The 21309-nt window shown below is 41.7% G+C and overlaps 1 protein-coding gene across 5 annotated transcripts in view; it reads right to left on the bottom strand.

The window, feature by feature from the left end:
• TRDMT1 (tRNA aspartic acid methyltransferase 1) overlaps window positions 1-3978 on the bottom strand; it is a 64046-nt gene extending 60068 nt beyond the window's left edge. For all 5 annotated transcript variants that reach the window (XM_060292189.2, XM_030832389.3, XM_030832388.2 and 2 more), the window contains exon 1: window positions 3848-3978. In XM_060292189.2, coding sequence (XP_060148172.1) covers window positions 3848-3911 — 64 coding nt within the window. In that variant the 5' untranslated portion in view covers window positions 3912-3978. The remainder of the gene's footprint in view (window positions 1-3847) is intronic.
• Window positions 3979-21309: the final 17331 nt, after the last annotated feature.

Here is a 21309-nt window from a genome sequence, read left to right as displayed (position 1 = left end):
ACAATGGGATATTTTTTCACACCCATTAGGATGACTATTATCAAAAAAAAAACAGAAAAAGGGAATAACAAGTCAAGAATGTGGAAATAAAGAAACTGGAACCTTCATGCATTGCCCTTGGGAATATAAAATTATGCAGCCCCTAAAGAAGACAATTTACTGGTTCTTCAAAAAGTTAAACACAGAGCTACCATATGATCCAGCAATTCTACTCCTCGGTATATATTCAAAAGAACTAAAAACAGGGACTCAGACACATACATATAAACCAATGTTCACAGCAGTATTATTCACAATAGCCAACGGGTGGAAACAACCCACGGGTCCATCAACAGATGAATGGATAAGCAAAATATGGTATATGCATATAATGGACAATTATTCAACCATAAAAAGGAATGAAGTACTGATACATACTACAACATGCATGAACCTTGAAAACATCACACTAAGTGAAATAAGCCAGACACAAAAGGACAAATATTGTATATTGCAGTTATATAAGGTACCCAGTAAAGACAAATTGGTAGAGACAAAGCAGAATGGTGGTTACCGGGGGCTGGGGGAGAGGAGATGGGGAGTTGTTATTTAGAGAATAGAGTTCCTGTTTTGGGGATGATGAAAAAGTTCTGGAAACAGACAATAGTGATGACTGTACAACACTGTGAACGTAGTACTTAAGCTACCGAATACGCTGGAAAATGGTTAAAATGGCACATTTTGTTATGCATATTTTACTGCAGAAAAAATTCAGTCATAAACCGTATCTGGAAATTTGCCAAAGTTTAAATTCAGTATTATTCCTGTTGGCTGCTTCTTATTATTTAAGATATAGATTCAATTAGTGGATCTAACTAGAAAAATGGCAACATAGATAGCATGGTTAAGAGGTCGGGTTAAGAGACCTAGGTTACAGGGACTTCCCTGGTGGTCCAGTGGTTAAGACTCTGGCTTCAACTAAGATCCCACATGCCACGTGGGCAAAAAATTTAAAAACTTTTTTTAATTAAAAAAAAAAGAGAGACCTAGGTTATAATACTGGCTCTACCATTAACTAGCTTATGACATACTTAAAACGGGGCCTGACGTAATTGTTGCAGTTAATCGGCATTGTTATTAGTTTGTATTATTATATAAAAAACCCCATGGAAAACAGCAATGCATTTTATTACAGAAAAATTTTAAACTTTGGCACATCAAATAAATGAACATTGGGGCTTCCCTGGTGGCGCAGTGGTTGAGAGTCTGCCTGCCGATGCAGGGGACACGGGTTCGTGCCCCGGTCCGGGAAGATCCCACATGCCGCGGAGCGGCTGGGCCCGTGGGCCATGGCCACCGAGCCTGCGCATCCGGAGCCTGTGCTCCGCAACGGGAGAGGCCACAACAGTGAGAGGCCCGCGTAACCCAAAAATAATAATAATAATAATAAAATAAATGAACATTGGAAGAGAAGCGTGCAGGGTGATTAAGACGCAACATCCCTAGTACGTACGTCGACCTCAAACCAAAAGATGAGAGTCCAGGTAGAGAGGCAGCAGGAAGCCTACTCTGGATCACAGGGTCAGTCAAGGCAGGCTCCTCTGAACTAAGCCATGGAAGATGAAATGCAGCTGCAGTGGAAAAGTCTACAGTTAAAGCACTCTGGGTGGAGACAACAGCACAAGCAAAGGCCAGAACATAACAGGAACTTTGAGAGTTTGAGAAACACAGAGAAAGGAGACCTGCAAGCCTGGAAAAGAGAAGCAGGGGAGAGATAAGGTTGAAGAGGTGGACAGAAGCCAGATCTCACAGGCCTACTAAGAAGAGGGGGCTGTGATTCTAACCTCAGAGGGAAACCACTGAAGCAGAGTGACACGATCCAGTTTACTGGGTAAGAGATCACTTTGTTGCTATGTGGAGAAAGGATGGAGTAGGAAAGCAGAGTGGAAGCAGTTGGGAAGGAAGCAGGGGAGCAGTTGGGAAACTAGTTTTAATAATTTAAGTGAAAGATGATATAGCTTAGATTCAAGATGGTAGCAATAGTAATAGAAATATGTGTACAAATTCAGGTTGCATTGGCTAGTACGAGGGAAAATATCTAACTAATTAACCCCCCAAAAGATGCAGATTAAAATTATACAATTTCCCCTATCAAATTCACAAAGGTTAAAAATGGATAATACAAACCCTGAGGAATATGTAGTTTGAGGAGGCACTCAGAAACCTCTGAGAAGCAATTTGCTACGTTATCAAAAGTCTTTAAAAATTCTCATAATTTTTGACTTAGTACCTAGCACACAGTCTTTTATTAATTAATTTGACTTCTAGAAAACACACTAAAGAGAAAAATCAAGGTTTATGCTGAATAATTAATTGCAGCACATTTATACTTGCAAAAAACTGGGGGGAAATATCGAACATTCAACACTTAAGGAGTAGCTGAATTATAGCTTGTGATAAAGCACTACATAACCATTAAAATCGTGTTCATTAAGGGGTTTCAAGATATGGAGAAAATGCTGACATTATACAATCCTAGAAAATTAACTAAGAGAGCAAATAATGTTAAAGTTTTGTTTTGTTTTCCTGCTGGTAAATTTTGGTATGCGAACTGAACATAGAGAGCCATCAAATAATTGGTAGGCAAGAAAAATTTAATAATCACTAACCTCTTCTAGAATCAAAACTCAATATATATGCTCAGAAAATGTATGTGCTCAACTCATTACATACCGTCCGTATCTTACGGTATTGGTCTCTTGTTATCTTTGGTACTAAAAAAAAGGAAGCAGGGAAGTTTCAGTTTTGCGGTTGTCATAGTAATTTAAGAATAAACATGTGCGTTCCAAATCTATTTGTCACTCTATACCTCCAGTGCCTAGCACAGTACCTGGAACATAAGAGGAGCTCAATAAATATTTTTGAGTGAATGTCACTGAAAATAAACCTTGCAGTTCCAACTTAGGACCAAAGAAATTTTAAAACCTCAACATGGAAAAGATACATAAAATCGTGACAATACTTTATAATATTGTGAGTGGCTACAAGGTACCAGGCATTATTAAAGGTTTTACCCACTTTTTCTTTAATCCTCATAATTCTCCATCTCTGAATTACTTTTCACGTTGTGAAACTAGGAAACAGGCTCAAAAATGTTAAGGTCACACTGCAACTAAGTTTGAACTCAGGGCTTCTGGCGCCTAAATGTACCCAGACATGAAGTAACAAGACAAGATGTTTCTTTTCAATGATCAGAACTGACCGGGATTTTCCTCCAGGCTTCCCCTACAGTTCTGCTGAGTGTTCACTAACTTCTATGTGGCACTGTAGTTATCCCGTTGAAGATTCGTCCCTCACCTGCAGAACCCAGCCCAGTGACCTCCCCTCCCCCGCTGTGACCTCCTCGAGGGTGAAGGACCTAGTTTCCACGCCGCTGGTGACAGCCATACCGAATTGGGGATTGGCACAGGGCAGGGGGCTCACCCCTCCCCCTTTGGCGGTACCGTTTTGGTTTGACTTTACATCCAAGCCTTGTGGATCTGGACTCACAAACTGGGTCCTGGCAGGTGCCCCGCCCGCCCTTCGGACCAGGCTCGCGGCGGGAGGGAGGGAGTGAGTCTCCGCCCGCAGGGGCGGCTGGGGCGCCGAGCCGACGGTTTCTATGACAACCGAGCAACTCCCCCGCGCGCGCGCGCACACACACACACACGCGCGCACACACACACACACACACTCACACACTCACACACACATACACAGTTTCCCCTGCAGTCTCCGCCCCTAGTGTCTCGCCGCTCCGCCCCTCCCAGGAGCCCGAGCTCTGACCACCAACAACGCGCGAGGGAGGAGACGCCCTGTGCCCTCTTACCTCTCAGCGCCTGGTGCATACCCCCAATGCCGCTGTACAGCTCCAGGACCCGCAGGGGCTCCATCCCCACGCCGCCGCCGCCGCCGCCGCCGCCGCCGTCGCCTCGGAACTAGGCCTGCCGGTCCCGTGGCTCCTCCTTCCCCCCGGCAGCGCCGCTCCCTCGCCTTTGGTTCCGCCGCTTTTCAGTACCACCCCCCCCCCCGCCCCCTCCTCTTAAAAGCTCAGGCTCACGGCTTCGGAGGACAGCGCGGGGCCCGGGGCTGGCAGAGATTAGCAGGTGGAGAAAGGGCCGAAAGCACCAAGGCCTCCCAAGTGAATGGCAGCCACTCCTTGGCCTGATTTACGCTCCATCTTCCTTTTAAGGTGTATTCAGGAGCCTTGGGGGGGAAAAAGAAAATCTGGGGCTCAGTAGAGGGGCGAAATCTGCCTTTGCCTCAAAGTGAATTAACACGGGTTAGAATCCAGAAAAACTTATTTTTCAGGCATGGTGCTCTTCTGTCCCTTGGAAGCCTAAAGCGTCCAAACCTTTCTTCCATTAGCCTTGAGCACGTACCGCCTGGTGTTGGGCCTTAGCTTGAGTGATGGAGATAAATCAGCCTCTCGCCCAGAGAAGGTGCCAGAGTTACAAGTGCAGAAGTCAGCACACGTGCCCCAGAGATCCGGTGTGAACTAACACAGAGGACGCCTGCTTAATTGTTAGCGAGGTTCATTCTGTTTTAGCTTGGAAAATACCCCCAAGATTGGATATGCTGTTCATAAAACTATTTAAGTTACCAAATGCAAGTACATGTGCCTGACACACAGTGAGGCCAAATGATATTGAAACGTCTGAGTTGGGAGCAGAGAAAGGTTTATTGCAGGGTGAATCAAGAATAGGTAGCTCGTGCTCAAAAACCCAGAACTCTCCAAAGGATTGTAGCAAAGCCTTTGTAAGGGCCAGGTGAGGGAGGGGTGTCCCAGGGTATGTGATCAGCTCGTGCACAGTTCTCTGATTGGTTGATGGTGATCAATCCTTAGGTGCCAGAAGGTCTGGAGCTAATGCTCTTGATCATCAAGTAGTTAATTTCTTCCATTTGGTAGTGGTTTTAGCATCTGAAAGACTCAGGAAATATGCATCAGATACAAATTATCCGGGTACTTCAGAGAGGAACTAAAGCAGAAGCTATGGGGGAGGGGGTCTGTCCCAGGAAGGCCCCATAGTGTCCTGCTCGGTTACAATTATGGCCTTCCAAGTGCTGGGGCCTTGCTTCTCCAAGATGATCCACTGACCAAATTGTTAGAAGCTGGATTACAAACTAAGAAAACGTGGTCATACCCAGGAGAAGAAATGGTCTCATTGTGAACTGGTTTTCTATTGTTCCGGTTACCACCACACGTCCACTTTTTTTTTTGGCCTCTTGGCATGTGGGACCTTAGTTCCCCAACCAGGGTTTAAACCCAGGCCCCCTGCCTTGGAAGCGCAGAGTCTTAACCACTGGACCACCGGGGAAGTCCCACACGTGTTCACTTTTGTTAGGAGAAATTGTGGAGTACCACTTGTAATAATAACTGATAGAAACATTCACATGTGCTAATGTAATGCTGTTAACAAATAAAAGTATGCCTACTGTGTCTCCATTATGGAACTGACTGATCCATTTTGATGTGTCCTGTGAGATTTTTTAACAGTAAATGTGTATTGGCCTTTGAATGTTTTTTTTGTTTTTTTGTTTTGGGGGGTTTCTTTTGGCTGCATTGGGTCTTTGTTGCTGCGCACGGCTTTCTCTAGTTGTGGTGAGCGGGGGCTACTCTTTGTTGCGGTGCATGGGCTTCAGCAGTTGTGGCATGTGGGCTCAGCAGTTGTGGGGCACAGACTTAGTTGCTCCGGGCATGTGGGATCTTCCCAGACCAGGGCTTGAACCCGTGTCTCCTGCATAGACAGACGGATTCTTAACCACTGTGCCACCGGGGAAGTCCCTGAATGTTTTTTTATTGGTCACTTATTTCAGATAAGAGGGGTGGTGTGTAGAAAGATACCAGAGAAGGGAGTCTTAACCCTGGCATTGCCAGTAACCAGTTGTGTGCCTTGGCGGTGAGCCTGGTTTCCTCATCTGTAAAAGAAAGCACGAGAAAGAAGGGGAAATGATTGCTGAGGGCCCTGTGGCTCTAAGATTCTGAGGCTGAATTAGTATTTGAAAACATGAGTCCTGATTGGGCCACATGTTAATTACCAGCTCAAATTGAAATGATCTTGAAAGAAGACATTTTAAAAATCTGCTTTAAGCAAATATGCTTTTAAACCAATTAAGCCTATAGAAATCATACACACGCTAACATCATGTGTATAATGCATGAAACAAAATTTTTTAATATTTATTGCATAATATTAGTACCATAAATATATATCAGGACATACAATATAAAAGGAGCTATGTAGTCACAGTGATTTATATATAGTCAAGAACCAATACATTAAATAAATCTAGCATCTGTTTAGCATTAGTGCTATAAATCAAAATAAATATGACCGAGGATCTTACCTTGTAGGAGACAAGACAAATATACGGAAGAGTTCATGAAAAATACCAGCTTCCTGAGAGGAAGAGAAGTAGAGCCCCATCCCCACACAGGATGATTACAAACGGTTCACTCTGATACTTAAGGGTCTTCACAATGTAACCCCAGACTCATTTTTCTGCCTTAACTTTGCTTTCTCCCCTCTTTAATGCTGCTACAAACTAGAGTACTCGGAATCCCCCAAACATCCTTCATTTCTGAGGTTCCCTTTCTGTTCTTTACCCTGCCTAGAAATCCTAACCTTCTTCAAGACCCACACTTCGAGCAGAAGTTTCCTTCTAGACTCCCAGGCTGGAAACCCACGACTTGTTTCAATTCCCCAATCCACTTGCCTCCCAGTCTTCGGAAATACAAATCCCACCTGTTCCTATCACTAAATCCTTTCAGTTCGCTCTAGCCCAGTTGTCACCTCATATACGCCACTTCTTCTCTTCACCTGGTATTTCCTCTCTAACGCTGACCATGCGTGATAATCATTTCAAGAACAGAAACTTGCTCCACAATCATAATTTACAGCTCTCTCCATGGAAGCATCTGTAAGACACTAAGCCCCCTTGCATCAGATTATGTATACGTTCTCTTCCAAACCCCGGCACAAGCTGTTGAGCTGGGGGTGCCCCAATCGGGAGTAGCCAAGGAGGAATGTGGGCAGGGCAGATAAAGAAAAAAAAGAGATATATATTGATTATTCCTTCTTAAATGTTCATGCAGGAGGAAAAGGGCTTTCTAATCCTATAGTTTCCCATAAAGTTATCCTCAATGATATGTCCAATAGAGCTGATATCCTAATCAGAGAAGCTCAACACACTTTTTGAAAATACAAACATCAAGAGTTGAACTTTAGGATGTTCACTGCATATTCCTTCAAAACATAAAATACACTTTGTTAAAAAACCAAAATGCTAGTTAACACTTTGCACATATGAAGTATATCAGAAATAATTAAGGGGTACAATATAATACCAAGGGCTATATTAAAAGAATAGCCTTGGGCTTCCCTGGTGGCGCGGTGGTTGGGGGTCCGCCTGCCGGTGCAGGTGACACGGGTTCGTGCCCCGGTCCGGGGGGATCCCACGTGCCGCCGAGCGGCTGTGCCCGTGGGCCATGGCCGCTGAGCCTGCGCGTCCGGAGCCTGTTGCTCCGCAACGGGAGAGGCCACAGCAGTGAGAGGCCCGCGTACCGCAAAAAAATAATAATAATAATAATAGCCTACTCTGAATTATTTAAGGGCTCATTGTATAAGTTGAAATCTAATGATGTTTTATTCTTCCTCTCCTGCCTGTCACTTATCATTAATATTTAACAAAATTAAACATAGCCTGCCAAATGCTTAAAATACTTATTGCAACCATCTTTGAGTTTCCATGATGGCCATTCTTTTTTTTTTTTTTTAACTTATTTATTTTTGGTTGCGTTGGGTCCTCGTTGCTGTGCACGGGCTTTCTCTAGTAGTGGCGAGCGGGAGCTACTCTTTGTTGAGGTGCGCGGGCTTCTCATTGCTGTGGCTTCTCTTGTTGCAGAGCCCGGACTCTAGAAGTGCAGGCTTCAGTAGTTGTGGCACGTGGGCTCAGTAGTTGTGGCTCACGGGCCTAGTTGCTCTGCGGCATGTGGGATCCTCCCAGACCAGGGCTCGAACCCGTGTCCCCTGCGTTAGCAGGCAGATTCTCAACCACTGCGCCACCAGGGAAGCCCCATGATAGATTTTCTTTGCTGAAAAGCATAGAAACCACGCAGTGTGCCTTATAGCTTTGCCATTTCCAAGGACTCAGTCATGGATTTTGACCCGGATTTTTCTCTTTGAGGCTCTTTCTGAAATTTCAAATCAAACAATGTTTTGCAGCAAATTTTAAAGATTACATTTTAATTAAATTAAAAACAGTGAGATTCTCTATCTTTAAAACTGCTTTCATATGCTCATGGAAAGTTAGAGCAGGAAGGAACCTTAAGGACTATTTGGTCCAGTGTTTTTCCAACTAGTTTTGATGTAGAATATTTTGTTCAAACAAAATCTCATTTAGAATCAGGGCAGGGACTTCCCTTGCAGTCCAGTAGGTAAGACTCTGTGCTTCCACTGCAGGGAGTTCGGGGTTCGATCTCTGGTCAGGGAAGTAAGATCCCACATGCCACGTGGCACAGGCAAAAAGTTTAAAAAAGAAAAAAGTATAGAATCAGGGCAGAGAGGGAGACGTAGAGTGAGGGTGTGCGCGCACACACACACACACACACATACACATACACACACACACACAGCTGTCCTCTTGTCGAAGCATGGATGGTAAGCAGCCCAGAAGCACCTCTCCTACTACCATTGGTCTCCGTAGCTGCGTCTAAGTGACCTGGTGGGACATGGATTGTAAACGACTGATTTCATCCAACCTCAGTTTGAGAGATGAAGACACAGAGATCCAGAGGGATTAGGTAACTTGCCCAGGCCCACAGGTAGGTGGAGAACAGGGAATTCCAACTCACTGCAAAGTCCATAACTTAGTACAAAAGATACTTCATCGGCTCTGCTGTCCCATGCCTGCTAGGCCCCTAACCCCAGATGAAAAGCCCAGGGGTCCAAACAAAAGCAGCCCTAGTCACCAGAATATGGTGCTTCCTGAGAACAGGTTGGCCTGAGGAATAAAGGCAACTTTGGAGAATTGTGAAGCGAACCAGAACCCATACAGCAATGCATGTTCTAAAGGTCAGGCAAAAGGGTTAATGTTGCTTCACCAAAGAGGATCAATCTCAAAGACTGATTACTAACCTTTGTAATAGATTCCCTGCCCAGTCACTCCTGCAAAGGCAGCTTGATACAGGGTAAGGAACACGGTCCTTAAAATAACTTGGTTAAAATTGGAAACAAACCGAATGTGCCTCAAGTAACAAATGAATAAACAAATGGTATAGCTATACAAAGGAATACTACTCAGCCATACAAAGAAATACTGATATACTTGAAGCATAGATGATTCTTAAATGAATAATGCAAGAGAAAGAAGCCAGACACACAGAACTACGTGCTATATGACAAAGACAAAACTAATGTCATGGAAACATCAGGAGTTTCCTGAGGCCAGCGCAAAGGAGAGACTGAATGCAAAGGGTCATAGGAGGATTTTTGGGGGTGATACAAAGAGCTGTATTTTTTTTTGCGATGTGGACCATTTTTAAAAGTCTTTATTGAATTTGTTACAATATTGCTTCTGTTATATGTTTTGGTTTTTTGGCCGCGAGGCATGTGGGATCTTAGCTCCCCAACGAGAGATCAAACCACGCCCACTACAATGGAAGGTGAAGTTGTAACCACTGAACCACCAGGGAGGTCCCCAAGCTTTATGTTTTGATTGTGATAATGCTTACTTAGCCGTATACAGTTGTCAAAATTATACATTAGAATTGATTAATTTTATTGCACAATTATACATAAATAAATCTTATTCTTTTTATTAATTTTTATTTTTGGCTGTGTTGGGTCTTCATTGCTGCACGGCTTTCTCTAGTTGCGGCGAGTGGTGGCTACTCTTCGTTGCGGTGCGCGGGCTTCTCATCGCGGTGGCTTCTCTTGTTGCGGAGCATGGGCTCTAGGCGTGAGGGCTTCAGTAGTTGTGGCACTCGGGCTCAGTAGTTGTGGCACACGGGCTTAGTTGCTCCGCGGCATGTGGGATCTTCCCGGACAGGGCTCGAACCCGTGTCCCCTGCATTGACAGGTGGATTCTTAACCACTGAGTCACCAGGGAGGTCCCAAAGCTTATTTTAGAAAAATAAATAAATTGGTTAATATGAATCCTGACTCTAATACTCACTTTATCTATGAAAGAAGGGTAATATTTGCTAGCAAGGTAGTCGTCTGTATCCAATCGATTATTAATTTGTACATATATACATATCTGTATATGTGAGTGTATATATATGTATATATATAAAGAGGGAGAGAGAGAGAAACTCAGTAATATGCCTAGAACAATAGACACTGATTTCCTTCCACTTTGTTCCGTTTGAGCTTTGTTCAGTTAACAGCTGAACTACAAATTATAATGTAAGGTATAAGCCATTCTTTTCTAACAATTACATAGAGAGAATTATTTTCCTAGTGTGTTTTCAAAAAAGTTATATTACCAGGAGACTAGTTTGCCTATTATCCAACAAGATGTCTTCATTGTTTTCTATTACAGCCCTCAATGAATAGAGGAGATGAAAATGTAATGCCTTTGAGAGCTGTTATTACTTTGCTCCTTTTCCCTAGTAATTTACCTGAATATCTAGAACTGTCTGAGGCACAACCAAATCACACAAACCAGAAGTATCAGGAAGAGGAAAAGGGGAAAGACATACACAGGCACACCTGCATGCACACACACACTCCATAAAAGCCCTTATTATTCTTCATAGTCTTTTTTTCAAAAGTTGCTACAATTATCAATACTGACAAACTAAAAGCCAGAGAAGAATCATATACAAGGATTTTTCATTTTACCCTTGCTAGTTAGGTAGTGGTTTAGATGCATGACAGAACTTAGAATCATTCTCATATGATCCAATAGTGATAAAAATAAATGAAATGTAACAGTCCCATAATACTGCACTTACTACATTTATTCACTGTATAAGGAAAAAAATCAACTTCGTATTTATTTAAAATGGTTAAAATTGACTTTACTAGCTTTCAAAGTCACTTCCATAAATATTATACAACACAAGCCCAACTTATCCCCCAAACTTTCTATTCACACTTGGGATGCACCAGAGGCCATTAACCCTTGCATTCTAGAGTTAAACTGATTCCTGCAGATCAAGACTATTAGTGTTTCATTTCCATTTAAGGTAATTACTGCTAAGTTAAAATACAGTACAAGTCCCAAAGGGATTTGTTCTATGTTTAGTCATTCAGAGAATAGGAATGACTGAAATAGACTATATTTCAGTAGATGGCAAAAGTATGTTTTAATAATAGGATAACATCAATAATACATGATAATATAGGCTTATAAGTTTCAAAGAACTTTATGAATGTTTAAAATGCTTACTAATCTATTTTAGACCTATCAGATTTTCTTTTTTTATTTATTTATTTTTTTTTGCGGTTCGCGGGCCTCCCACTGCCGTGGCCTCTCCCGTTGCGGAGCACAGGCTCCGGACGCGCAGGCTCAGCGGCCATGGCTCACGGGCCCAGCCGCTCCGCGGTATGTGGGATCTTCCCGGACCGGGGCACGAACCCGCGTCCCCTGCATCGGCAGGCGGACTCCCAACCACTGCGCCACCAGGGAAGCCCCAGATTTTCTTTTTTAATATTCTGCTTTATTACAAAGAATAAAAAGGAGAAAACTTCACATGACTTGCTCAGTGTCACATAAAACAATATTCTCTGGGTTAACAGATTAATTTACAAATCACAGAAGCACATTTTTAAAGGAAGAGAAATTAGAAGATAGTATGAGTATTTAAAAAAAAAAGTCTGGAAGGCATCAAGTAATAAATAAGAGAGTTGGCATATTTTGAGGAAAAATTCACATTAGCAGTTAAAAATCATTCTAGTTAGGAAAGAATGTCTGGAATCTACATGTCATATCTTTTTTTTACTCCATTCATTTTAGGTTTAAATCCTAGAATAGGGTGGGAAAAGAATGCAACAAAGAGCAGTCTTTATATATCCTTGTAGAGTTTACAGCTTTAAAATCCAAAAGCTTCAAATTGCAGTTTCATCAAAATACTAGCTCCCTAGAGATGAGACCTTATTATTTGGAAAATAAATTTTTGTTTATCACCAAAAGTGAAAGAGACCTGATAAACATACATTAGAAATACCCAGAGAGGGACTTCCCTGGTGGCACAGAGGTTAAGAATCCGCCTGCCAATGCAGGGGACATGGGTTTGAGCCCAGGTCTGGGAAGATCCCACATGGCGCGGAGCAACTAAGCCCGTGCGCCACAACTACTAAGCCTGTGCTCTAGAGCCCGCGAGCCCAACTACTGAGCCCATGTGCCACAACTACTGAAGCCCACATGCCTAGAGCGCGTGCTCCACAACAAGAGAAGCCACTGCAATGAGAAGCACGGGCACCATAACGAAGAGTAGCCCCTGCTCGCCCCAACTAGAGAGAGGCCGCGTGCAGCAATGAAGACCCAATGCAGCCAAAAATAAATAAATAAATAAAATAAAATATTTAAAGCATAATTGGGAAAATAGGCAAATATACATAAAAAGAAGAAAAGAACTATGGCTGATGTTTTGATGTTTATCCTGCTAGTCTTTGCACAAATTATATTTTACCAAAATCATAATTTTATTGCATATGTATTTTTTTAATTTATTTATTTATTTTGGCTGCATTAGGTCTTCATTGCTGCACACGTGCTTTCTCTAGTTGAGGCGAGCAGGGGCTACTCTTTGTTGCGGTGCGAGGGCTTCTCGTTGTGGTGGCTTCTCGTGTTGCAGAGCATGGGCTCTAGGCGCACAGGCTTCAGTAATTGTAGCACGCGGGCTCAGTAGTTGTGGCGCACGGGCTTAGTTGCTCCGCGGCATGTGGGATCTTCCCAGACCAGGGCTCGAACCCGTGTGCCCTGCATTGGCAGGCAGATTCTTAACCACCGCACCACCAGGGAAGCCCCTCGCATATGTATTTTATACCCTGATTTTTTTCACCTAACGTTTTATCATTACCAATTCTGCACTTCATTATATATATAAAAAGATATACATTTTTATGAATTTTAGAAATTTTAGAAATAATACACACTAATTTTGAGAGGTAAAACAAATTACAAAAGTATAAAAAGGAAAAAAGATACATCCTTCTATAAAACTTGATTCCATCCTTACCCCTAAAACACAACCAGTTTTAACACTTTACTGAACATCTTTCCTGCCTTAACAATACATAAGTACATAAACAATAATTTATTTTTCTGTTCTCTCAGTATTGAACACTTAAGAGGTTTTAGTTTTTCACATCAATAGTGAGTGTAATGTATATTCTTGCATATTAATATTCAAATATTCTCTTATTATGTTTACCAGATCGAGTCTAATATGGGGTTACTGGGTAAAAAGTTCATAATTATGACCTAAGTCCTTTATGCAGATGGTCAAAAGTCATCTCCAAAAAAGACTGCAGAGCCCATATTCCCATCAGCGGTGGCTGGAATGCTCTCCTGCTGTATCCTTACGAAGTGTTGCCATTTGTAACCTTTGTCAATCTCGTAGGTCACAAATGAGTAGGGCCTTTTTATTTTCCCTTTTTTTGATTAACATAAAAACCTAAATTTTTATACGTTTAGGGTTAAGTATATGTTTATTAGTCACCTGTAATTTTTTCTTTTGTCAATTATTTGTGACATTTGTCCTTTTTCTACTGGGTTAATATGTGTTTCTTATTGAATTATCACAAATGTGATTTTTGTTGTTAGTTCTAAAGCTATCAGCCACATGTATTGCAAAAACACTTCCCAGTTCCACATTTTCCATTTAATTTGGTTGATAATATCTTATGACACAGAAGTACTTAATTTTCTGCAGCCAAATACACATATTTTTCCTTTGTGACTTACCCTGTATCTTTTTAGGCTTAGAGAGTCCTTTACTTAGAAAAAAATAAGCTAAATTCACCTCCATGTTCTTCTTTCCCTTATGTTTCAGCTTTAAAATGTATTTTGATATAGTATGCAAGGTGAGGTTTTTAACCCAACTTTCCTCTAAAAATCTAGTTTCCCCTTTCACATTGGTTTTTAATACTTCCGGTTCTACACACTATGTTCTAATTTAGTGTGATCTGCATTGGGGCGGCGTATCCCTTCTTGGAAAAGTCTGCTGGGGAACCACACTTTTAATTACTCAAGCTTCATAATACATTCTCACATCTGGTAGGAAGTATCACAATTCCTCTTCTTTGGCAAACATTTCTTAGCTATGCCTTCCCATTCTTAGCTCCTTTCAATATTTTCCCAAGATCTGGTACCAGTTATCCTCTGAGTTCCTTTCCGTGAGAAGAGCAGAAGACATCAAAACCCAGCGCCTAGAGGACATATTAGATTTTCCCACATACCTTGTGGCTGTAGGTAGTGTGATACCAGGGACCGCTTCTACTCTTTCAGCTTTAGAGGGGGGCTTTTTAAAGTCATAAGTCCATTTTGATGCTTCCAATTCAGTAACACCCCTTTAAACCTTGCTTCATCTAATGTAGCACTTATTACACACTTCCCCCATTTTCAGACCTACCGGTACACCGTCTTTTCACCAACCTTGGTGCACCATGCTATGTGTTTAAATGCTAGCTCCTATTTACATGGGTGTTGCACAAAATTTAGAAGAATCCATCTCTCTCTCTCTCTCTCTTTTCCTTTTGGACTCTTGCCTCCATATCCTCAAGTTGGCTCAGAGTTGACTGGTCCACAAAATCTTTCCAGGTATTTTCATCTCTTTGGAGCACATCACCCGCTATCAGGAAAGAAAAGGAAAGGAGAAGCGTGGAGGGGAGGGACGACAAAATGAGAGGAGAGAAAAGAAAAAAAAATCACTAAGGTGTAAGGCCCCTGGCCTCACTAATATTGCCCTCATATACTTATAATAAAAATGTAGGGGCTTCCCTGGTGGCGCAGTGGTTGGGAGTCCGCCTGCCGATGCAGGGGACACGGGTTCGTGCCCCGGTCCGGGAAGATCCCACGTGCCGCAGAGCGGCTGGGCCCGTGAGCAATGGCCGCTGAGCCTGTGCGTCCGGAGCCTGTGCTCCGCAACAGGAGAGGCCACAGCAGTGAGAGGCCCACGTACCGCAAAAAAAAAAAAAAAAAAAGTAATAAAACAGAAAAAATTTCAAGACAAAATCTTTCTCTCCTTTTTCCTAATTAGGAACCAAAATACAGACTTTGCTTTATTTTTCAATTCAAATTAATGCCACGGTTTTTATTATTGTTATTATTTATTTTTAATTAAGGGCAATTTTAGTACTAACTTCTAATATTTCAGGAGTCCCCTGGGTGGATGGATGCATAGATAGGTATTTTATTATCTCACGATTTGACTACCCTAAATCTGCCATGCCAATCAAGCATAGTTTAAAAAACAACCAAACTGACATCAAGAATCATTAGAGAAATGGATAATATATCAAGTTTTCAAATTCTCAGCAAGTTTTGATAGGTCTGTACAATTTTCACAATAGTATCTAGGATCTACAAAAGCAAGCACAGGAGGCTTCCATGGCATTCCAATGACAAGCCCATATTCAGATCATACTCAGATACCCACCTCCAAAGCTATCACAAGGCAGTCACACACATTTTTGGCATGAGCTCAGAGTTGTATATATCTGTACACATTTATGTGTGTTTTCACATTTTAAAAAGTTATACCTGAAATGCAAAAAAAAAAAACATTTAAACACAATACATAATATATTTTGTTTAATTTGTCTTGAGACAAGTTTCACACACACGGTAGTCTAGGATCATCCTACAACTGATGAAAGTTAACCGGTTTTTAATTTCATGGGAACACTATTTTTAAACACATTTTATCTCCCAAAGTCATAACATAAATCAGTCCCAAGTGCTATGTCAGTTGCTTTAACAAAAAAACAACCACCACAACCAAAACAACTGCCTATGAGGAAAAACCACTGCTCACATTTCCATCTTTACTTTGTGATTAGGGTGGGCATTCATGAGGCTCCCAATAACACCTGCATGCGTAAACCATCTTTTCCTCTGCAGCACCACCAACTTTGGGGTGATGGTCTGTGAAATCAAAGCATCCCCAAAGCGGTCCTCTCCCCCTTTTACCTTGAATTAAAGTGCAAGTTTTGACTCAAGTACTGAACACTAGACACCACATTCCAAAGGGAAATACAATGGTATAAAGCAACATTTTCAAAGGAAGCATGCCAGGCAGGTTATGCAGGTTAAGATATAACCATTTATCCATGTCAGAGGCAAAAAGAGTTGGAGATTTTTGAAGATGAAAGTTTTTGGAGCAAGTTGCCAGCATGCTGTGTGAATCTGACCAGAAGATCTATGGGGTTGTTTGCTTACCGCAAGTGTAAGGCAAAGAGCTTCAAAGGGCTACCCAGGGATTGAAAATTGTATCCTCATTACCCTCTGAGCTTTTGAAGGTAAAGTATTTCCCTTGGACCAGATCTGAGCCATGCAAGATAGCGCTAGCTGTCTTAGATCCTGTTCAGGATCATCCGCTGGAAAGTAGGTATCAGAGCAAAAAGCAGCAAGGGGTGTACTTCAGAATGGCTCCTTGAGACTGTGGATGACCAAATACAAATGCACTTCTGCAGGTCAAGGGAGCTCTGGGAAACAAAGAAGCACCTGCTAGAAGAAGGGCCAGTTTTAAACACAGACCAAATGGAGAGGGCCAGTTTTAAGTACTGGATCATCAACAGTCCTTGTCAAGTAAGAACTTTCTTATCTCCCCAACCTTTTCTCTGCTATGAGCTCTAACCCTAGAGCAGCAAGAAACTTCAGTTACCAAGATAGAGAAGAAGTAGGAGCACTTCAGAGAGAGAGGGGTGGGGGGAGAAGGAGAGGGAAAGGGAAGGAGGGAGAGGGAGAGAGAGAGAGAGAGAGAGGCGAGGACTCCCATTTCCTACAGCTCTTTGCCTTCTGCGTGCTCATGCTGGGAAAGGGAGACATGTAACTTTCAAGCAAGACTGTGATTTTGATTGTTACAGGAACATGGACATTACAAATGACTATGGTTCATTTTCTCATTGGAAGCAACAGGGAGGTCTTTGATTTTCAAAAGTCGTGGGAATTGCTTGGATTGTCATTTGCAGGATGATCAGACCATTTTCAAAGCTGTCCCCCTTGTCTTTTTATTCCCTCCTGCCCTTGACTTTCACACACAACCTTTTTTCCTCTTCTTCATGCTACAGTTTAATAATGATAGTCACAACAACAGCCCACATTACTGAATGCTTACTCTGCGCCAGGCACTCTGCTATGTATTCTATACATACATTTCCCATTTCATCTTCATACGAATCTGTATTATTACCACCCCTATTTTACATATGAGGAGACTGAGGTTTATCCATGGTTGCAAGTAGGTAGAGGACTGGGAATTTACCCAGGTAGCCTGACTCGAAAACAATGAATAACATGTATCCTCTCAGTTCAAAGGATAAAAAATACGAGGCTTGCTTTCTTTAATAAACACATGTGGATCTCCCCCCACTTCACGAGAAAATGGGAACATTCCACTGAAGGAGAATTAGTAGAAAAGTAAACATAGCTATTTTTTGTAATCATAAAATCCGCTGACGTACACACTTATTCCAAACTCCTGGATGATATCATTATGTCAACAATCACAAAGCTTTCTCAATCTGGACATGAAATAACTGCAATCAAAACAACAATACCTAAAACTTGTAATGTTTCAGCTTTAAAACTGCCTTTTCCTATTTTAATCTAATTTTCTTCTCACAACAATCCTGGGAGTAGGTATCATGAATACTAAGTTTTCCATGAGGAAATGAAGATTAAAGCTTTTAAAAACTGTGATTTGTTTAACACCAAAAATGAATACATGAGAGTCAAGACGAAAGGGAGCACAGAACAGGGACCTCCCTGGTGGTCCAGTGGGGAAGACTCGAGCTCACAATGCAGGGGGCCTGGGTTCGATCCCTGATCGGGGAACTAGATCCCGCACACCGCAACTAAGACCCGGTGCAGCCAAAATAAATAAATTAATTAAAAGGGGGAGCACATATCAAAGGGAAGTTGACATATCAACTCATAGTTGCATCAAGATTTATATGAATCACTCTTGATCCTTATGGTTTGCATTTTTCAGTAATCAAGATGCCTCACAAATCCTCTTCCATATAATGAATCCCTCACTTCATTCCAATGAGATAATTCATGGCAACTAACGAAGCATATGGTTTTCAGATGTAGAAAGTAGGGCCTCAAGAAGTAAAGGAGCTGGCTAAGTCACTGGGATACAAGAATCTTATAGGATTCTACCAAACTGAGTTGAATTTATGTCCTAATATGGAAAGGCATGCCTTTTCTCACTAGAGAGATTCTTCTAGAACTTCAAAACCATGCCACTATATTTCACAGTAACCTAGTCATCTGGATTGCTGTTCTCTGAGAGAGCAAAGTTTCATGCAAGCAATTAGTCCTGCTAATTACATTCTAGGCTTTCTTTTTCTTTTTTGAATTCCAAAAGTTAAAGCGTTCTTTTCTATGATTCATCTCCTCACAAGCAAAGACTCATAAACATGCCCACCTTCCAACCACTATATTTTTCACACTCTCAATAGCCAAAACTACTAACAATTCACTAACACAGTGGTTCTCGGACTTGAGCGTTGCTCAGAACCATCTAGATGTCTGGTTAAAACACAGACTTCCTTCCCCAGAGTCTCTGATTCAATCACATCTGGAGTGGTGCCTGACAGTGGGCACTGCTAACAGATTTCCAGGGGATGCTGCCACTGCTGGTCTGGGTACCACACTTTGGGAGAACCCCCGGATACGTATTTCTCCCAAACGTTCCCTTAAAGGGTCCCCACTGAAAACCGCTCAGCTGCTAAGGCTTCTATTTGGAGGAAAAGGAAACAGTTGTCATGACTCATGGCCTTTTTCAAGTTTTTCCAGGCACAAAATTAAAAACAGAAAACGACTAGATTGAAAGCAAAATGAAAACAGCTAAACTGTCTAAATTTTGACTTACGGCATGGTTTCTGGGGTTAAGAAAAAAAACCTAATAACGACTCACGTGATCCTGAGGCTGACCACACTGAAAGCTGTCACCACTGAGGCTACCAGAAAAACCTGGAGACCAAGCCAGGCTGCTCCTGTCCTAACCCAGAATCATCTCAGACACTTGGCTTCCAAGTTGGTTTGGTTTTGTTTTTCTCTGTCAGCAGTAAGTTCTTGCATACAATTCTCCAAACACATCATCAACCTATAACACTTTTCATTACTCATTTTTTTCTACACCGTCTCTACTATTCTTTTAACAGAAAAAAAATGTTAACTGTCCACAAACAGATACTGTTGGAACATCCATCAGGTAGATCAAAAATCTGCAGAGAGAAGCTGGCAAAGGAGGTTTCTTCAGCTTCCTTTATTTTTGTGATCATCATCTCTAGACAGCTCTCAGGGAGATTTTCATTCCATTTTGCATCTCTTTGGGGAAAATGAAGGCATTTTATGTTATGGTATAAAATACTTCAGTATTTTAGTTTATTTTTCAAAAGTGTGGCTAGTATTTTAAACAGCACTGTTCCATAAATAAAAACTGACAAGAAACGTTGTTATTACAAGATACAACATTTCTGCTTAGAAAAGAAGCTGTTAGTTCTACCTTTAATATAGGAATATATTGCAGGAACTACTGCCCTTTCACTCTGATCACCATGAGTCCATTAAATTTCAAACTACGGGCCAGCCAGTGAAGGATAACACTAATAAGTGATGAACCAAAGCCATCCAAATGTAGTCTTTATGTCCCAGTGCTAAGAGAAGGAAAAACATAAGGATGATGGTAAGGTCACTGAATACACAGATTTGGAAAGAAATTATCCTGTTTGAGCATGAGTCACCAAAACTACTTCCTTAGTGATAAAAGTTGCCTAAGTAACCTAGATGCCTGATTCTGCTAAGAAGTACATGGGCAGTGGGTTGGGTTTCAAACCCACTAATCATTTCCTTTACTTAATTGCTAACTGCTCTTCCCGGCTGCCGTTTGGGGCCTGAGTTTTCTGTAGTAACCCAGCAACTAGTTATTATGCTCTATTTTATCAAGGAGAACAAAACAGCAAACTCAACGTTTCCATGGATTTCAGAGGAAGAGTCGCTCTTATTTCACTCTGACTTGAGGGGCACATCATGAAACTACTGAACTAGATCTCAGTGTGACAGCATGATTATGCAAGACTTAGAGACAAAAGGATTTAACAGAGAAGAGATGAGTCAGTTAAGGGGCCCTCTGAGGGCCAGGAAGGTGCTTTATTCAATTCTGGGTCCTCAGAGCCCAGAAGAGAGCCTGGCCCCCAGGAGGACTCAAAATTCATTGACTGAACAGGGTCACTGCTTCTCTTAAGAATATTCCAATCTATTAAGTAATAGCACTGCTGCTGAGTTGGGATTTCATCAGGCTGTTATGTCTTCATGCATCCTTTTCCCCATCTATCTACAACGGGGCTGTGATATTGGTTGCTCTTGCCCTTGTACTCATATGAAGCACTTTACCAATGCTCTTTTTTAACAGAGAGCTGGGACAAGGGAGCATTTCTTGGAAAAATCTGAGATGAAACGGCAATGAGATTAGTATTGGGCAAGAAATGTTTAAACCTGGGTAGTAAGGTCAAATGTGTTATCAGTAACATTGCCTGAGTTTGGCTTCAAGAATCTTGGTGGTCGGATAGCTCACTAAACCTCTCATTTCTAAACCACACTCACTCACTCACACATTCACTAAACCACACGTCTCTCATTATTCTTGGACTATGTAATATCAGTATTCCAGATGTTAACAAATCTCTCTAAAATTCAAACTCATAGAGAGTAAGTACGGGGAGAAGTTGTTCTTACTTATAGAGGCAATGTGTTCCAAAAATGTGGTCAGTTTCTTTCTTTTCCACTAGCAAGTGTGGGTAAAGGATTGTTATTCATTTAATTGCATGCAGGGATGATATGTCATAACCATCAAATCATTCTGATGGGCTGAGTCAGAATTAAGAAATGAGATCTCCACAGAAAAGCCCCAAAATGCCCATGGACGTCTTGATGATTCATGAAGGGCACCATATTCTCTGAATCATAAGGGGTCTTGTGGCTGTATCAGAACAGGGGGGGAAAAAAGTCCAAAGAGATAGACAAGACACCATGGTTAGAATTCCAGAGAGCTGGGGATGTCACCAGCAGCAGTACAAAAAATACCACAGCATGGGAAATACCGCACTA

Source organism: Globicephala melas, chromosome 2 (assembly GCF_963455315.2).
Source record: "Globicephala melas chromosome 2, mGloMel1.2, whole genome shotgun sequence".
NCBI lineage: Eukaryota > Metazoa > Chordata > Mammalia > Artiodactyla > Delphinidae > Globicephala > Globicephala melas.
The sequence above is the reverse complement of the archived record's forward strand: the minus strand, read 5'-3'. Positions and strand labels throughout refer to the sequence as shown.